Source organism: Opisthorchis viverrini (assembly GCF_000715545.1).
Source record: "Opisthorchis viverrini unplaced genomic scaffold opera_v5_13, whole genome shotgun sequence".
In the NCBI taxonomy this organism is placed as follows: domain Eukaryota; kingdom Metazoa; phylum Platyhelminthes; class Trematoda; order Opisthorchiida; family Opisthorchiidae; genus Opisthorchis; species Opisthorchis viverrini.
The window spans coordinates 3,533,785-3,552,937 of NW_008751669.1; the positions used below are offsets into that span (position 1 = coordinate 3,533,785).

Genomic DNA, 19,153 nt, shown 5'->3' on the forward strand with positions numbered 1-19,153 from the left:
AGAAGTGGGTGCTCGGGATAAGACACTGATAGATGGTGAAATTGGTGGGCATGGAAGAATCTCACAGTCTGGTGTCCCAATCAAGGCAATTGCCTTGTTTGTGTAGGTTTCGGCTTGCTCTTTATCGCAGCATCATGACATTGCGGCGTCACCTGAGTGGCTTGATCATCATCTACAAGAGGGCGATGACACGTACTCGCTATTTCCATAATCAGACCGAACGTACTCATTGTGCATTATTTCTTAGTAAGTAACAGAACGGAATTGAACTAAACTGTAGACAAGCTCTACTTCCTTACTTTGTCTCGCTTCCATTAGACGTTGTCTTGACTTTGATTATCGTGTAAGTGTACCATCAAACCTCTTCACGTGAGGGGTATTGATGATGATGAAGTCACTTCTAGCATTGCATGGTGTCATACTTGTTAGCACTTTCGGTTATCTTCGTTCATGCCGTTACAGTCTGTTCCTACGTTTAGCAGGAATTATGTTGGATATATTGAAAGTGGAAGTGTCAAGTTGCTTGAGCATGACATCTTAAGTATTTCAGTCGGTAAGTGAGAGGTCTGCCGTCCCGGGGCATGTATTTTGGTTTATGCTGCAGGTACTTGGACTTCTCATTCTATAGTCTTTTAAATACCTCCAGGCTTCCCATAGAATTCAAGGATTCCATGCGTCGCTACCATTATCTTTACTCTTGGTTGCTTGTCCATTCAGCTATGTTTCTACAGGAATTTTACAATAACGGATAGTTCAAAGCTCATTCTGATCCACTGGTTCCCGATAGTCATGTTTACTTAATCTTTTCTGTTCAGTGGAGCCTCGTAAGCGGTATGGGGTACCAACAGATGTCTGATTCTCAACTTCTTTTTCCCTTAGTTGAACGGAGTAGCGGTTTCGCACTCAGCGGAGAAAGCCATGGATGCATTACGGGTGAGTACTGTCGGAGGCAATTTTCCGCGCTTTTAGTGTAGTTCCGCCACTTCTTTCTATAACTCTGAGGTTTACACGTGCTTTCATAGTTTTAATGTGCAAGATTCCGGGTTATCAAAAGTAACATGTTCCTAATTTTTTGTTCTGAATTAATCGAAACAAATTCCTGTGATTGTTAAAATATTCGTTGTCACGATTCTGATGTTAGTCCGGAAAGTCTCCTTCATTTTTCGTATAAAAACACCGGTGCGCGCAACCTGTAGATGGCAGCATGCAGTACACTAGTAGATTAGCAATCTCCTTCACTGTGCGTACTGAATCGTGCGACAGCGGCTTGGAAGGCCTAGGGAGGACTCAGAAACCCCCGTTCACTATCGGTTAGATAGTGAAGAAGCACGATCGACGGGTCCGTAAATATCACAAAACAAGATTGATGCGGCTGAACTTGGTGACAGCAAAAACGGGGGAAGCTCTTGCTACGACGGCGGGCACCCAAAGTGAATTGGTTTTATCTGGCACCGGGAAATGAGTTAGAGCTGGTCGAAAAATGCATTCCAATATTCCGAAACTCAATCGAAGAGGTTCTGTCGCTCCTGCAAATCACTTCACTAAGATTGTTAAACCTTCGGGTCGCCAAATCTTCGAATTCGATGCTCTCCCATTATTTTACGCGCGTTATACTGCTGCACTTTCAAGCGATTCTGTTGCCTTTGAAATTCTCATCCTGCTGCTCGCCGTCTTTGCTTCCAGTGCGCTAACTTCATGTTCGAGGATATATGGTAATCTTATTAAACCCGCATGCGGTCGCACCGAATATGGGTACTATCCCTAAAGGTCGGCTGAATTCTGGATGAGCCAGTTTAGCCTTGAAAACAGACGCTGAGGTTCTTCCATTTCCTGTGTTTGTCGCGGTGGGTCGCAACCGAAACCGTCTTAACATGGTTTGGGACACTCACGGACGCACCGGTCGAGTCACTTGTCTTACCGTCTGTCCAACCAACTGAGTGTGTGAGGCCGTCAAGCCCCTGGATTTGCCAAGGTTGTACGAAGCTGCCTTGTGATCCAAAGGACACTGTCGCTCGACCGAGTTTCAGCATGCCTTGCCACTATATGCTTGTTACAGTTGGCTGACCTCATTTGTGGCTCCGCGGGCGTGCACTCAAAAATAAGTTTCAAGTATTGGAGGCGTTTTCCACCTACTGCGCTCCAGAGCCTTGCACAGTAGGCAATTTAGACTGCGTGCATGGGTGATTCTTCTTATAGAGGAGGGAACCTTCCAGACCAAAGGTATTGATGTTCGTGGCCACCTGTAGTCACGGAAGACTGCTGCTTGGAGGGGTGATATCCATTTTCGGATTTTTTGCTAGTCTTTCACGATTATATTGACGTCAATAAACCTTGTTTTTGTTCTCAACTCAGTTTTCCGTGTTTTCTTGCGAGTGAAATATTTCAGAATTTCTCCTCGAAACGCATCCAGCTGTACGCTGGTGTCAGAGGTTCATTTTGTGTGAACTGTGTTGTCGTTTCTTGACAATGAACAAAAACATCGAATTCACGATTGCATCAGTGAAACCAATCTGTAATTCGCCGTCCACGAAACCATCTTTGTTTTGGATGGATATCTTTGGGCTATCTGTTCCCTTTTGTTTGACAACTTCACATTGCATTCGTTCCTAATTCTCCATAATATCCCGATTTTATTCTTCCCAACGCGCTATTTGGAGAACTAGGAGATTAGATGAACCCTTAGCAGTTTTACTTGTACACTCCTTAGTATAGCTCATTGGGCTCTTGTGTTTCGAAGCACTGATCCAAATATGATGCTTTGAGTTTAACGCTGTTAGGAGTCCGAATCAACAGTTGGCCAAATGAAATATCCTATCAATCCTAAACGATTAAGTAGTTATAGTTTCAGGAACGTTTAGTAAACACTAAATAGATATGTCCTTGTGCTACGTTTAGCATTTGTAACGGAAGCTTCGTTACTCAAGTTTGATCAAGTTATTTTGTTTTGTTCGAGTTTTAAGCCCGTTGGGGCATCAAATTGCAGTCTAAGTCAGTGTTGAATGTCAGCTAACGGTTCCTGTTAGTTAGTATGAGTAACTGCTGCTTTCGGAGAGGGTTCAAAGTCATTTCACATCTAATTTGAAGTTCGGTTTGTAGTTCTTCAGTTGATGTTTCCCTTTGTGTGTCGTCCGCAAACTTTTGTTGACATGCACGAGTAGAAGAGTTTACATGGATTTAAGTCTGGTTTGTCCTTGTACTGAACCAGTTTGTGTTCCCGAAGGACACGTGGTTCTACCTGTACTAGAATCAAGAACAAGACCTTATTGTCCCTAGCTCACCGTTTTATTATCCTCAACTCCCATTTATGAGGTATGTCCGATGCTTTTTAGTACTGCGCCTGAAGGGATCAGGATGGCACATCGACCTTTCTCAGCCGCTAATTCTTATAATGTATTCAAAACCAGCTGATTGCTCTACATGTTTTTGAGAGCAGATAGCCGAGTTAAAAACAAACTGATAAGCACATTCCGTTGTTTCATTCGGTTGGCGTATGAGAACGGTTTGCAGCTTCCACCGTCAGTTCAGGACTCATTTCAGGATGATTACAACCTAGCCAGTATCTCCACACTCTGAATCCGCCACCCCCCTTCCAAACGACGACTGCATATCACTTGCAAAAAGTTCGGGAACTTCTAAGGATTTTTTAACTGAGGTGTTTTCCGTGTACCGCCTTGGCTCTCAGTTCTGTCGTCACCGCACACTTGGTGAAGTCATTCCAGTTCACAACCACAGAAATCTGTGGTTGTGCACTGACCATCAAGTTGTTCGGTATACTAACATTTTGGTTGCAGCCTATATCACTGGTGGCAGCACAACGGCTTCTGTCTGCACGAACGTGTCGGTGAAGTATCGGTCTTAGAGTTTGGTGTTTGTAAACGTTTATCATTTGTCTTCCTGTAAAAGCTTCTGAGGCATATGTGTTTTTGATTACCAGTTAGGGTGCAGGAAAGTGTGGGTATTGTGGTCGCAAACCCATAGCTTGAATATCGCCGAGGCTTATCCTTATTTTTTTCAGTTTTGTTCTCCGATGTTGGCGAATCAAGACTATATTGCACATTGTCCACTTTCCATCGTCATGTAAATTTCGTGGAATCGCTTGTACACGAGTCTTTTTTTCATTATCCCAGAGGTCTGGCAGAGGAGGCTATTGGTCCAGTGAGTTGCGTACCGACTGGCTAGTATCACGGCAACGCTACTGGGGAACTCCAATCCCTATTGTGCATTGCAGAAACTGTGGAGTAAGTTTTATCATTGCTGTCGGACCCTTCGACAACTAGTGGCAGGCAAGACTCATCCTATAATACAAGTGATGTATAGGGTAGAAATGTTAGCTATTGCCGCCAGCCTCATCCGTTTTGCTTGGATAACGGGAGGTTGTTTTTAGACTACCATCGGTCGTTGCATGTTAACTTATTCCGGTATTACTGACAGCTTTCTTGAGATTCAAATACCTCCTCGATGAAGTTCTAAAGATCCCTGACAGAAGCACACGTCCCCAAATGTGTGCTCGACTCGGCTATATAAAACAGTGTTACAGGCACCTGAAAGTTTCATCCGATGCAACACTTGGGTAATAATCAACAGCGTTTGGTGTCCCATATCCTATTACTGTCCTAATCGGATTAAGCCGCAGATGGAACCGGGCAGCCCATGACACTATTCGAGAGGTGATGTGAGTCGTTGTCGTTGGAACGTCTAAACCTGACGAAGTTTCTGCTCTTCACGCACGAGCACAGTATTGTTTGAAAAATGACCTTTTCCGGATTGAAGGATTGAGCAATGTGATCTGCTAATGAGAATTTTGGTAGCTCAGGTTGCAATCAGGATCATCTCAGGGCTCACGGACATTATCTCCTTTGGTGGTGAAATATGTGTGACCGAAACGCCCAGCACAACGAGCAGAGCATCATTCAGGTAATTTTAGTGATGCGAAGATCAAGCTGTATGGAACTACTGCTGGCTGTACCTGAGGGAGAATCTGGTATAGGTAAGTCAACGGCCATGCAACACAATCTGTGGAAGCGTATCGAGTGGCTTCTGCCTGATACGATAAAATAGTCGAGTGTTTATCAGAAGCAAGATGCGTAGCTCATCTCGAGAATTTATCTGTCATTGCTTTCCTTTTCTGACAATAACTTTCTCCCGACATCACAAAACCCTGGTGTTCGCTATCTCACATAATCACCATCACAGACTGACCTGCGTCAGGTTCCAAAATTAACCCGATGATGTACCCCTGAAGTAGTACGTACAATTCAATTGCAGAACTAACCGCCTTGTTCGAGTTCTAATTAGGTCAGCCGCATCCTTGTTCTGCATTGGCTCTTCATTCGACGGTGCTGAGGTTCTCGTCCTATGGTTATACATGTGTTCGAACATTTTTCGATTAATTCTATGTATACTTACGGGTTCTACCGATAGAAGTTTTATTTTTTGATCTCTGATCTCAAAAGTTGACTGTCGGCGTGGCAAATTTAGTTTTACCATCCCACTTATCAAACGGGATATCAAACCGTGAATTGTCATGCAATATAGTCATGCGGTGTGTTTCAAAATAGTCATAATCAATTTCGTGAGTTTTATGTGCTTCATATCTGGTTTTCAGCTTCTATGGTCTGTTTGTAATTAAGACATTTCAGAGCTTTCACTCAATGATTTGTTTGCATCCATCAAATACTACGGTCATTGAAACCAAAGTGATTTGTCATGTGTAAATTTGGAAATGGTTGCTCGAAGTGCAATTAGTTATAAGAGACTTTCGCACACGAGACCACTCTACAAGGCTTTGAAAGAGCGAGTTTGTTACACGCATCTTGCGTACTGAACTTTTTGGTTCACTAAGAACCGCAATCATATTTTGGAAATCCACGTCACACCTAGTCTTTTTTTATCGACTTTCGATGTCAGCCAGTTCCTGTACCGGAAGACCAACTTCCTGTGCGTTTGCCTCCACTGCATCGACCACTGAAACGCGGTGATGCTCCGTTAAAGGACAACGTGGAGTGGCGCAACACCGTGTGTCCAAAGTACGTCGTTAATACAGCATTGTGAGCTTTGTTTACCATTGAGCATCAGAATATTTCCGTGTGGTTTTTCCCCTTGCCATGGTTGCAGCCCAACAAGCGATTCCCTCAGCATTTATAGTCACATCATTCACAGTTTTCGAGGACTTACTTTTTTCCCTTCAAACTTTGCACGGCGGATATACGCGCCCGGTTGCACCTATGCAGTTGAAGTTCTGTAACGAATCCCTGTTTGAATTCCCAGTCGCTGTTGTATTTTGAAAGAATCATGGTTTTGTCAATAGGGACATTCTGTCGACTCTATGTGATCATTGGTCTAGAATGTTGGGATATCAAACTATAAATTAGCCGTGGCGTGCGAACTTCCTCGCTACTAGTCTACTGACCACTACACACATTCCTTCGAAAATCCGAGTTGAAACCTACAGCAGTTTACCTGGCCCCTGTTATTAAATCCACTCGACATATTCCGTTATAACTTATGCCTGATAGGTCAACTTTTGCCGTAATTAGGGGTATCTGTATAGTCTGAATGACTCATTATTTTCCTCGATTGTTGTTTCTCATGCTAAGTCGAATTGTTATCAGGTTGCGTTGATAGAATGACTTTTCTCTTGGTGATCAAGCTTTGAAGGTGTTCCGTCGTGTGCACACGAGGAAGTACCAGTGCATTGTGACTGGTTACATGCTTTGGAACAAACCATTCCCGATACAGTTATTCCGCTCAGTCAATCAATCACTAACACTACCTGATTCAACTCCCGTTTTCTGTTTCGATAAGTTCCAAGCTCGATTTCCGTATTTGTTTTAGACTGTTTGCAATGTTTGACATTTCTTTCTCGCGGTACCAGGTTAGTACCACCAATTTCGTTGACATTTTACATTTAGGTTCCAGACCAAAACCGACTTAATTAAATTTTATTGTTTCCGGTGGACGTTATACTTACTCAGGTCCGTTTTCACTTGACCGCGTGGGTGTCGGCAGTTTCTTTAGTTTACAGCTAAGATCACCATTCTAGCTGCTCTGTGGTTTATAACTGCCTAACTGAACCCCAGGTTACTGTGGATCGTACTGATTTCAAGATCGGGAGTATAAATCACAGACTACTTATCTCACAGTGAGTGAACCACAGGCCGATGGATACTGTTTTTGACGCCTCACATGGGTTGATTCCTCCCCCAACAGTACCCAATCTTGCGAATTTCTTATACGGTTATATCAGCTGAACGGCTACGATCAGTCGGCGGTAATTTCTTTCCCGTATCGTATTCGTAGGCGATTCTATGCTATCCGAGATACGTCGAGCGAAGAATAAAACGCGAAAATTGACCATCCGTTTTTTCTCTGTACGTTTGAGGATGAGTCATTGTACTGTAACTCTCACTGTGATGTTACAGATGAACCTACCAGGTTATCGGTTTTAGTAATGAGAAGTCAACTCTCGGAGGCAACTGCCGAATGACGAACAAATATTCAAAGCTAACTACAAAACACCGGTCGTCTGTCTAACGCTACCCTTAGGGCATTCGATGATTTGTGATAGTCTGAATTCTGTCAACCTCATTATGCTGTCGTTGGGTTGTTACCAGGCCGAAAATCAGTTTATCCTTCCCGGATAATTGCATTACCTTTGGTTACGTTCCTGATGACTGTGGTTTCAGTGCCCCCTATTTTCCACGCGAAACAGAGCATAGAGCCTCGATAGTGATCAATTCTCCATTGAAAGTAGCAATGTTGTTGTAATATACACGTAGATGTGGTGAACCGGGAGATCGTGAGACTGACACGCTGGACACGTTTGTGGATTCATCGTGGTACTATCTACGTTATCTGGATCCGCAAAACCACAGGGAGGTGTGCGAACGGAGAAAGGCCCATGGTGGTTTGCCGGTAGACATCTATGTGGGAGGTATCGAACACGGTAAGTAGATGTTTCATTTTCGCTTTTCACCCAGTGTTTCATTTAGCAACCTTTGGCATTTGTTCACCACGAACGTAATCACCCCCAGCTCTTAAACGAATTACAGTGCACAAAATGCTCATACAATGCTCTGCCATTTCATCTCTTTTCATCAATAAAAACATTTGAAATTTTGAATGAAAATGGCTTGATCTGTTGAGCTATGATGCGCTCAAATTGTGCATAAATTACAATTTACTGCGTGCCACTACCTTCACCTAACTAACCTTCATGCGCCGACATCCTTTTTAATGCGGCCTATGCTGGTGCATACCAATTTCAATAGCTGGACTTTTGGTCTTTTTCTCTAACACGGCAAGTTTTTTCTTTTTTTGGAAGCCTTAGTACATAATGTGGATGTGCTCCTAACGATAACTATCAAATAGTTAAAAACAGAAACTGCATCGATGGGTCGTTTGGTTCGTCACTGCCAAGTATTGTAATTGGGGAAATACGTTCATTCACGAGTTATTTTGGTGCTAACGGGATATGCAGCTTAGTGTCTCGTTTACGGTATTCTTCGACTGAATGTGGTACACAAAGACCGTCTCGTGTTTCGGGGCGATGTTATCAGTGTGCTTTATGTTAAGAAAATATACTGCGATGTTTGAGATATCTTTCATAATCCATAGCTGAAAGTTAGCTCTTTGGTAAGAGTTTTGCCACACCTCCATGGTTCATCTGTTCATTCATCCACGGCATCAGATATCCTGTTTCGGCTGCACACAGACCTTGTCATTATGCCTGTCGTTTTACGTCAGTATCTGTATTAAAAACGGCCTGGCGATCGGCTGAACATGAAAAATTATCTCGTTGATCGGGCAATACGGATCGAAGTTAGTATTGTTGACTTCCCATATATTATCCCCACAGGATAGCAGAAAAATTGATCGATGAGTGTCCTGATGTAGGAATAGAGCGTGATTTTTCCGTGTGATGCTACGACATGGTGATATCTCACCTCAAAGCCATAAAACTCCTCTGCTGTGATTCGGACTGCTGCGAATACTTTATTATTCCAATCCGTACCAGTAGCAAACTGTGTCATCTGGATCGCGTCCTCCATACCCTTTATCATCACTTGACTTCAATTTCCCCCGTTCATGATTGTAAATAATAGGTGACTTCACTCTGTTCCATGCGCGTCCCAGTCGGCCGAGATGGCTTTCTGAACCACAGGTAACCTTGGGACAATTTTTACACCTTTCTGACTCAGATTCAAATAGAGAAGCGTGCTTGGCATTAGTGGTGTTTATTATCTACTTATTTACGGCTATCGTCGCATCGCCGCAGATAGTGTGTGACGTCCGCCTGGATTCTCCTGGTATTTAAGATGGAAAGATTGGCCGAAAGTGGCTCATTAAGACTTAAATGAAGTCAGTTTTGCTACAGCATCCAGATTATTCACTCTGCATATGTGCGTGCACATATAATTTTTTTTACCCACCACCACTAAGGAGAATTCATGAGTTCGAGACAGTTCAGCGATCAGGGCGTGAAACTGTTGATCGGAACGTTCGAACCGTATCCGGGCTATTCATTTGCTCTTGTCACGGCTCTGGGAATTCTGACAATGCCTCAGCTGTCGTGCTTCTCTCAAGTTGCTGTTTACCGAAAAATTGCCACAGCTGAATAGTTGTTGTTTTGGAGTATCGTCATTGATTAGACTCAAACGGACTATTTCTCTTTTCATATTGTGGATGTAATTTCTCAGTTAATGCCAGTTACCATCGGAAATGCTTAAATTGTGAACTTGCAGAACTACTCGTGGAATTTGTGATCATCACATGTCGATTTATAAATCAGATAAACAAAGCAGCCTTAGTTGCATTTTGCGCTTCCTCGTGTTCTGGAACGTGGTTAGTGGTTAGTGTGATGGTCTGTTGTCTACTGGAGATAGAAGCTCAGGTCTATTTTGATAGTTGATACATTCAAATCGAAATGTGCAATCTTAATTCAGTGGTGTGCTAAAACCCAACTAATTCACGAGGTGATTGAATACATCACTGGAATGGGATATCACATAAATCGTCGTGTTAGTTCACGTCGTTATTGGTTGGCTGTTGCTCTGTTGGTCGAGCATGGCAATTGACCAATAGACCCTTCCGAGCTGCCAACAATTCGACACATTATCAGTGGTTCGCGGACACTGCATAGTTCTGTTATGCTCAGTGTGTAGTCTGAGCCTGCATTGCGTGTGGAAAACTGCGACAGGTTTGTTAACCTTACGTCAACTTTAGTATGAAAACCTTCCCGAATCACGGTTGGCATTTTCGTTGAGGTTCGCAACCAAGAATATTATAACGGCTTCTTAACGCATCACTTCTGAAAATACATTCATTGACATACCGGTACGTATGGAAAAAATTATAAGCTAAACACATTGCATCGGTGAAGATCCTCAGCCCGAAGATGCCATGCTCCACACAAGTTTGCAAGTTCCACCCGGATGGTCAATTTCTGTGCTCAAAACTCCTTTCTGAGCTTGATTTTCAAGTATCTGCGCAGAACATTGTGAAACTACACGAAGGCTATTCTTCGATTCGTAACTTTGATAGGGAAGCTCCAATGGTAATGCGTAGATTGCTGACTGGAGTTATGGTGATGACCACTGAATCGAATCGCGGATCTCAAGTATTTAAGGGATATTAGTTGATTACCTCTACCACTGAGGAGTACTGGTCTGGTTTGTTTGTCTTGAATGCTTGAATGCTGCATGATGCTGAATGATGCATATTAGCCCACACGGCGGAGAGTTGAATGCAGTTGTGTTTGAGCACTGCTCAGAATGGCAGTCATCAGAATATCCCATGTCAGTGAGTCATTTGATTAGGCTGAGTTATACATCTGGATTGTTGTGTAGTGCGTGCTTGGGAATGTTGTACAACTTCCACCATCCTATTCCTGGCCTTTGTTCGTGTGTCGTATATGTGATATACTGGAATATTGGAATTTATTTGTTGTCGGTTTTGTTCTGCTCACTTGCTTTATTGCTGGTACACTCATTTTTTTCTGTTTCCAAACTTATCAGCGATCCGCCATCTGTACTATGCCCGGTTTATGGCCCATTTTCTCTACGATTTGGGTATCACTCCCTGTCGCGAACCATTCTCACGCTTTCTCCCTATCGGTTTGATATTGGGGCAAACATTTGTGGAACCGAATACTGGTCGTTATGTTGCTCCCACTGAGGTGCGAAAGTGTCAAGATAGTGCAGGTAATGAAGATGTTTTTCCTTTCTGGGTTTGACTGTTTCCGTAAGAAAAATCGTGTATTCTTGACGTTTCGATGTACGTGCACATTTTAGCTGACGGAACATTCTAACAACAGATTATCGTGCTGATGGTTTCATAGATAGCTCCCTCGAAGTCCTAATTTTGGGCAAGGCTTTATCAGTTTTCTTACTCATCAACTCTGAGTTCGACTAGATGCACGAACTGTTTAGGTCGGTCAGTTAATTTGTTCATGTGTGAATTTTGGGAGCAAGCAGATACATGGAAACTAGGTGATATTTGAGAGCTTGTGGGAGATTAAACCCTTTATATCGTATGTTCAAGAGCTCCTGACCGGATGATCTTGATCTGAACTTTTGCAAACCATATTCCTCTTTCTGATGGCGTTGCGGCTAGGCACCTAACGAGTGTCGCAGCTGACCACGTCGAATATCTCTCTCCCAGCGCATTTGTCCCATTTTGAAATCTCATCCGGATCCATACGGTCTATGTTAAATCTTCTATTCAAGACTCTTCGTGATACTCACGCTTCGACACACACACACACGCACACAATTCGACAGATCCTTTCAGCTTATACTGTGATGCTTTGTCCAGTAAGCTCCTCTACGGTGTCATCTCAGTCTCATCTTGTTTGACGCAGATTATGTATTCTTAGTGCATCGGTACCCTAGGATTGGTAGTAATGGTTTCTGTCGACGTGAATTTCAGGTTTTCTGTGTTCTAGTTTCCATCCTGCTAATATAAATAAAGCCCGAGCCAGTGAACCAACACGCGCCGACGTTTAACAAGTCCCCGTTGGAAGATCTTTGTAAGACTAGTGGGATTTCTCTGATTAGGGCATGAAGTGTGAACTATAAAATAACTGTCTATGAAGAATGACAGCTTCATTTGATTACTCACGCGTTTGGCGTATTGCACTGTTTGGTCCGTTGTGCAGTCCAAGCGATGCAAACATAAACTGACTGGCACATCTTCCGTACGATTTCGAAAATATAGAGCGCATTTGTTCGTACTACGGTGAGCACAATGTGGGAAGACGACTCGTCTAATACTGCGAAAACCCGTATTCGGTCACACAGTCGCATTGGAGAGGCAGCCCTTACAGAGGATCGTTAGCCAGGTTAAGTGCTGTTCTCTTGATCCCATGTTTTTGCGTCATTTCCAGTATCTGGATACTTTCAGTCTGGTTGGGTATTCCGTAACTGACGAAGACAAAAGCTGGACACACTTCTAGAATTTAAAAAAATTAAACAGGGGTTAGGGTTAAACATTTTAGATTGCTTCGCGAAACACTGCGGTGGAAATATGAATACACATACATGGGTGCCCATATAGTGACTAGGAAAACCCTAACCACTTTCTCCGGAAAATTCGATACCAACCCTCTTAGGAATCCCCAGGTTTGAGAGATTTAGTGCATAGATTAAGTTAGATCTTCACGTCACACTAAATTCAGCGTTAAAGTCAAACAAACTCAGAACAATGGCTTACAGCATTTTCCGGTTGCGTTCATGTTTATTACATGCATCTTTTTAGACTTCACTACATGGTTTCCCAACACCTGAGATCCATTTGTCAGGAATACCTACATGGATTTTCCCACCAAGCTGTGTGGTCCTAACCAGTGTCACGGTCAAAGGGATCAATAGATGAACAAATCCGTGTGTACAATCGTCAAACCTAGTTACTGGTCTCTTGCAATCGGGTCACTCGATAATTTCCTGAAATTTCATCCTCTTTTTTCTTGTTTTTATCTCCCAGCTGCCACCCCACACTTCGTGCGCCTCTGAGTAGATAGTGGTTTGAAAAATGGACACACGGAGTGCTCAGACTTTGGGATATACGACCACGCCTCTCACTTCACCGCTCCACTTCTCATGATGTCAGGATGTGCTTCAGTGGCCATCCAGTAACCTGTTGGTCAGACTTTCCAATGTCTATAAGATTAATTGCCACTTCAGTTTTCTACTCGACTGCTGAAATCCCAATCTGTCGACTGATTCAAACATTTCCATAACCGAACAAAACTAGCCGGATGTATACAAATTTCGTCAATCTCCCCCCCTTCAGTAGATTTTTTAATGTCCGATTTATGTGTCTGACTTGTACACGTGACTACACGTTGCGTACTTTGTGTGCTGTGCGTTTGTATTGCTGATGCCTCTCTGACTGACGGAGGAAACCAGTTGGGATGTGCGTGATGTATCCCCCAAGAGTGAACTTACTATACTTGATGTCTTTGTGGAAGTGGTGCAGAATCTGAAGGGTCTCACCTATAGCTACTTAATTGATTAATTAATTTAATTTGATTTCGTCTGAAATCTCATGCTGTCATTTGTGAAAATATCCTTGTCGTAACTAAGTGCCCCAGGTGGCTAGGAAGTCCTGGTCCCCGCCTTAGGTTTCTCCTTTCAAGGAGGGGAATACAGCGGATATTAGCTAAGTGAAAGTCACTTGCCAACACTGTTGTGGACTTTAATCACCGTTTGACACAATGCCACCTTCGTACATGCTGCAAAAGTTTTCAAAATTGTATTTGTACTCCTCCGCATGCTGTTTTCTGTTGGTTAGATCAGAACCGTTTTCCAAGTTTATTATGTTTGTAAAGCCTGAGCATTCATCTCACTGCAAACAAGGGAGAACCGCTTGGTTGGAGAAACGCACCGGAAGTCCGTTGAAAATAACCTGGGATAAGATGAGCAAGTCAAAACTTAATGGTGTCGATCCGGCCGAAGTGGTTGAGCGTCATGGGACCGAGTTGGTTCGACTAACTATGTTGGCAAACGTGGGTCCTCACCGAGAAAGGAAGTGGCAAGAGGATGGTGGTGAGTCTTTATTTCTTCGTGCATATCCTACTTGGTTCTTGTTCACTTATGATGATTTGCAGACTTTCGCACTGTTCTCAGCATTCATTTTACTTAATGTACTAGAGTGAGAGAGTAGAGTGCTAGAGTACCAGAGAGTATTAGAGTTTTGCGGCATCCATGTGCTGTTCGTTGTACCTATGGTGTGCGCATTCTTCCCTACAATACTCGTCCAATGAGCTAGTTGTCGAATCACCTGTGAAATCTCGGCATGACTTTGTTTTCTTCTGTAAACAACTTTCGCTGACTACCGAATGGTTAATAGCAATGATAAAACTTTCATTTTCCCCCGTCCCTTGTACTACCGCTCTAGCAATCACAATTTTTAACATCTAACTGAGCTCCTTTTTGCCAGTTTGATGGTACTCACTAGAGGTGGACTTTCTTATTGCTCTGCTTACCGCTTTGGTGTTGAATAAATCAATTATTTCGAGTAAGTTTGCAAAACAATCGGTAGATTTATTGCTTGGCGAGATTTAGCTTTTCACATTAGGGCTTTGTCACACCAGTTGACTGGGTTACAAGGTTGGTCGATTTTGAATGCGGAAAAACCAGTCGACAAAATCTCTCCCTACCAATAGGCTAAATCGGCGTCGTATGTTGGCTAAGAAATTTCGTTTTAATGTGGGTCAGCAAGTATTACGATCGATAGGTGTCGAGCGTGGGTCTGGTTCTTACAGTTTACTTAATCTGAAGACTGCTTTGAATGTCGTTTACAATTTTGCTCGTCTATATGGACGAGGTAGTACTGCTAGAGTTGGGTAAAAGGTGGATGACTCGTGCTAATGACTCCACTTGGTTGGCAACGCAGTGTGAATTCGGCTTAACTAAGTTAGATACGCTTGCCAGCCCCGCGCCCTCCAACCTGTTCACATTATGATGTTCACCGCTTTCGACAGCTCAGGCCATCAGCCGATTTCATGTGAATCGTTTCCCCCTACATTCTCCAGATCTGTGTCTAAAGCATGTCCCGCCATTATGGAGTCTTTGACGAGCTCCAGATATTCGTCCGCATTTTTTTGTGGTTTGGTTATGCCCACCATTTTTGTTGTGTAGTTCCCTCGCTGTTGGTCCTACAAAAACCTTAGTGAACTCCTTGCATTTAATTTTATGCACACAGTCTCCACTGCTTTCAAGAGGAAGCGTTCCATCAACTGCATCAATACAAAGGCTAGCGTTTTCCCCTTCTGGTATTGGCTATGTTCAGTGCCCTTCGAATAACCTCAGATGTTCCTAGTTTATACGGAATCGCTGCTATGTCAGTCCTTTCTAATTGGGTATTGATACTGAAGTTACCTTAACTCACTGTATATTCACTTCCATAAAATCTATTTTTGATCTACATTCAGTCAAGTTCTCCCATGCACAGTGCTCCAACTAGGCCAAGGCAGTACTAGCGTACATGGTCCTCGGATGAGCTGCTGAATAGCTTAGAACGGCACTTGTACCTGTCGATTTCTGGTTGAGGATATTTTTCAATTTTTCGTCACTTTGATGTGTCATACAGTCCAGCAGAGTAGTGTGCCCGGACCGGATTTACCTGGCTTTTTCCTGGTGCCTAAGTTTACTCCACTTCTAAGTGGAGTAACGTATTTTTTTATCAACAGATCATATTTCCACATTTGAATTACATTATTATTACAAAAGAAGTCACAGGGACAATTCACTATTGGGTCTGCGGATGTCTTGTCGTGCCGGCAAATTTCCATAAAAAAATCTGCGAATAGCCGAAGACGCTAAAGGGGAACAACGATACAGCGGAAACCACCATATTGAGCTCTTTCAGTCCGTGGATTCACAGTATATGGTAGAATGGATAGTGGATTATGTATCTGTCACAAAGAACACAAATTCATTTACCGCACAACGAAGTACATTGCAAAAAGTAAAATCAATCAAATTGAAACCCAGTAGATACAAAAGTCATTGTGTTCGCATTAACTACATATCACATCAACTGGACGATCTTATGGTAAGCTGGCAATTCAACTGGAGGAATCAACTGGTTAATTAAATTAAGTTTTATTTTTTTCCTGTGGTGTCATTGAGTTTTTGTACTCTGTATAGCGTTACTGTTGAAGCTTCGTGCTGGTTGAACACGCAATACTATCTTTTATTTGGATCCTAACAGTACTTCGGGGCATCGTCAACTGGCAATCGAAAATCGGCCGTTTGGTGGACGGTCTTGTTGAACTTTCGAAAACGAGTAGCTCATGGGTGATCCGTTTTGGGTTGGAGGACCCGTTGTACAGCCATCCAATTAACTTCCGATCTGCACACGAGCACATAGTTAGTCAGGTGAGCCACTGTGTATTTCCAAAATTTTGACATTCTGTTTCATGGCATTACACACAGCCTTTGAAGGTTTCTTCTCGTCGTCGTCACCAGTGAGTTTTGACCATGCCAGAAAAACGACAGCGGCAGATTCTCATACCGCCAGTAAGCACTCTACGAGGCGGGCCGCCACCCTGAAATGATGCCTGAACAGTAGTGCAGTGCTGTAATGTTATATAAGCTGGAAAGATGGGAAATTCGTTTCTCGGAGTTTAACCATGCGATGAAGTCGAGACGGGGCAGAGAGCTTCCACATCACCGCCAATCGTATTGTGAGTTCGTCCGGACTTGAGATCATGCTGTTTTCTATGACAGCAGTGTGTTAGTCAATAGACTGTTCTTTTAAATGACCAGAATTTCAATGTAATGAAACGGCACTGCTTTCATACTGAGATGGAATAATAAGCGAATAATATATCCCCTGAAATCTATTCACCTCGGCCGCTCAGTGTTTGATGGCCAGTGCCGGCGACTCGCCTAATCGACCAAATAAATTAATTTCACAACAAGCCTGATGCGGCCCCCAAACACACATAAAATGTGGAAGTTTCATGTGTCAGAGATTCGTACATCTTTGGGTTAATCCAGGTCCCCTTCAACGAAGTGCCGTGTCACTGACGCCAGGTATCACCACCTATATTGTTCGGGCTGCTTAAACAGGCAACTCACAGAATTCACGACCGAAGCCCTTCATCCTCCAGTTGTCGTGCCCAAAGTAATATAACTTTAAGAGCTTTCTTCATTTTGGAATACCGCGAATTATGACTTACCCGCATAGCTTTTTGTTCACTGGCCCCCCTTCTTAAGCTTCTCTGAGTAATAGCAACAGCAAGCAGAGGCCAATCTGACAAATATCAAATTATACCAGTCATGCAGGTTCCCGTATGATTAAATTGATAGTTACATGTATTCTTTTATCCATACGGCCGCCGTAGTTTGTCTGAAAAACATGGGGTTTTAGAACAACTTTCCACCTTTTTCATGCGTTTTTCCAGGTCAATCACTGCTACAACGACACGTTCGTACTGAGTGCGGTGATCGCTCGCCTTCAAGAATTGACGGATTTGTTACGAGTAAGTATCTCCATTTGTGCATTATTCAGCACCTATTGTTTGCTAGTTTCAACTCCTCTCTTTTCACATATGTATTGTTTGCGAACCAATACTCAAAGAGCCGATAGTGTTCTCCTTAGGAGGCCAGCCTGGAGTGATTTAATGGTAATTTGGAATCACTTGGAGGCAGTTTCCTGCACAAGATGTAGAGGAAGGAAGAAATGGACAGAAATGAACACAAACCGCTCACCAATGGTACAGCAGTGAAGCATCAGCGTTAACATTGATGTTGCTGTCTTTAGTGGTAACTGATGCTAATGACACACTAAAGTGCACCGTAAATTCCTTCAAGTATTCGAACGTTTAAGCGGTTGTCACTTCACTTGACTGCTTCACTGAAGCTTTCTGCTGCTAGGTGTCTTGTAATTATAAATTGGGGCCTTCGGACATACCAAAGTATGCTTTGATCGTTCGCTCTAACCCAGTTTACTCGACCCTTTCGTCGTAATGCTCAACTGCACTTTACTATTTGAAATCATCTCGTAACGATTCGGTGTACAGCAAGCTTTAGCCTTCTGCATGAGCTAGCGTGAAAGCCGCATTATTCGACTATCGATACAATTGAATTAAATCGATGGAACATTGAGTTCGATGACTATGAGTGGTTCACTTCATGGGTCTTCTAAAAAAGTAGCCAGCTGGAATATTGGATATGTAATTAAAGCAGTCGAAGTCCACAAAGATCTTATTCTGAAGATCGCCATAAAAATTAGAGACAGTAATCACACCCCTTGGTCTATGAACCTCTCTTGAACGGACATCGGGTTGTCAAATTGCTGAAGTCAATCACTGTTCGTTAAGAATCGTGGGCGCATAGACTAATGAGTTTATGTTGCTAGCACACTGCTGCAATATTGTATCTTACTGACAAAGTGTGAAGGGGGATAGCGGATAAGTGCTCTTCTCGCTTCAACCTGTTCCCTTTGTCTCTGGCGTGTGGTCCCGGTAGCCACCTTGATACTCGCTTCCGCAACCAACCAGCAGTGTGCTGTGTACGTTTACGCGTCAGGACCCGTGTGCTAGGTTTTGTCTCCTAGCTTGGGAATCTAACACTGAAACAATCGCAACGTGGATACATTTTAGCTGTCAGTCTGGTTGTCGCGACCTGCCCGAGGGCTTGTGAGGAAAGGAGAGTATAGACACAGCTGTCCCCCTTTTGAGAGACAATATGTATGCTGTTCGGATTGGAAACGTGATCCGCCCGCCGTGGAGACGTCGCAAAGCAACTTCGAGTCCGTAAATCCCAGCCTTAGTGTTAACTAGAAAGAATGAAATAGTGAGCACTTGGAACGATTCCACTGTAATGCAAATGGGAGCAACCATCGGTCATTAGAAGTGCTCTGTACCCGGACTCTCTCAGTGTTCATCAGCAAACAAACCATCGTAACGCCAATACTTGGTACTCAGATCTGAAAAGTAGACGGTAAAATGGCCACAGATAACAAGGGAATTCTGTTGCATCTTAGAAACTGTGGTACCAAGAGCGTATGTGTACACCACTTCCAAGACGGAGCGGGCAGCCAGTTTGGTGACAGCCATGCAGGGATTCTAACCCATCAAAACGAAAGTCTATGGTTTTAACCTCTAAGAATGTCACCCGACAGCGTCGAGTTGATCTTCCTT

The 19,153-nt window shown here is 43.2% G+C and overlaps 1 protein-coding gene across 1 annotated transcript in view; it reads left to right on the forward strand.

Annotated features, from left to right (window-relative positions):
* Positions 1–19,153, forward strand: part of T265_01274 (hypothetical protein) — a gene marked incomplete at both ends in the record, with an annotated part of 44,013 nt that overhangs the window by 15,876 nt on the left and 8,984 nt on the right. Inside the window, 8 exons of the mRNA XM_009165259.1 lie at positions 880–933; positions 4,128–4,238; positions 5,908–6,026; positions 7,779–7,945; positions 11,016–11,201; positions 13,857–14,045; positions 16,216–16,382; positions 17,414–17,491. Of these exons, the coding sequence (XP_009163523.1) occupies positions 880–933; positions 4,128–4,238; positions 5,908–6,026; positions 7,779–7,945; positions 11,016–11,201; positions 13,857–14,045; positions 16,216–16,382; positions 17,414–17,491 (1,071 nt within the window). The remainder of the gene's footprint in view (positions 1–879; positions 934–4,127; positions 4,239–5,907; positions 6,027–7,778; positions 7,946–11,015; positions 11,202–13,856; positions 14,046–16,215; positions 16,383–17,413; positions 17,492–19,153) is intronic.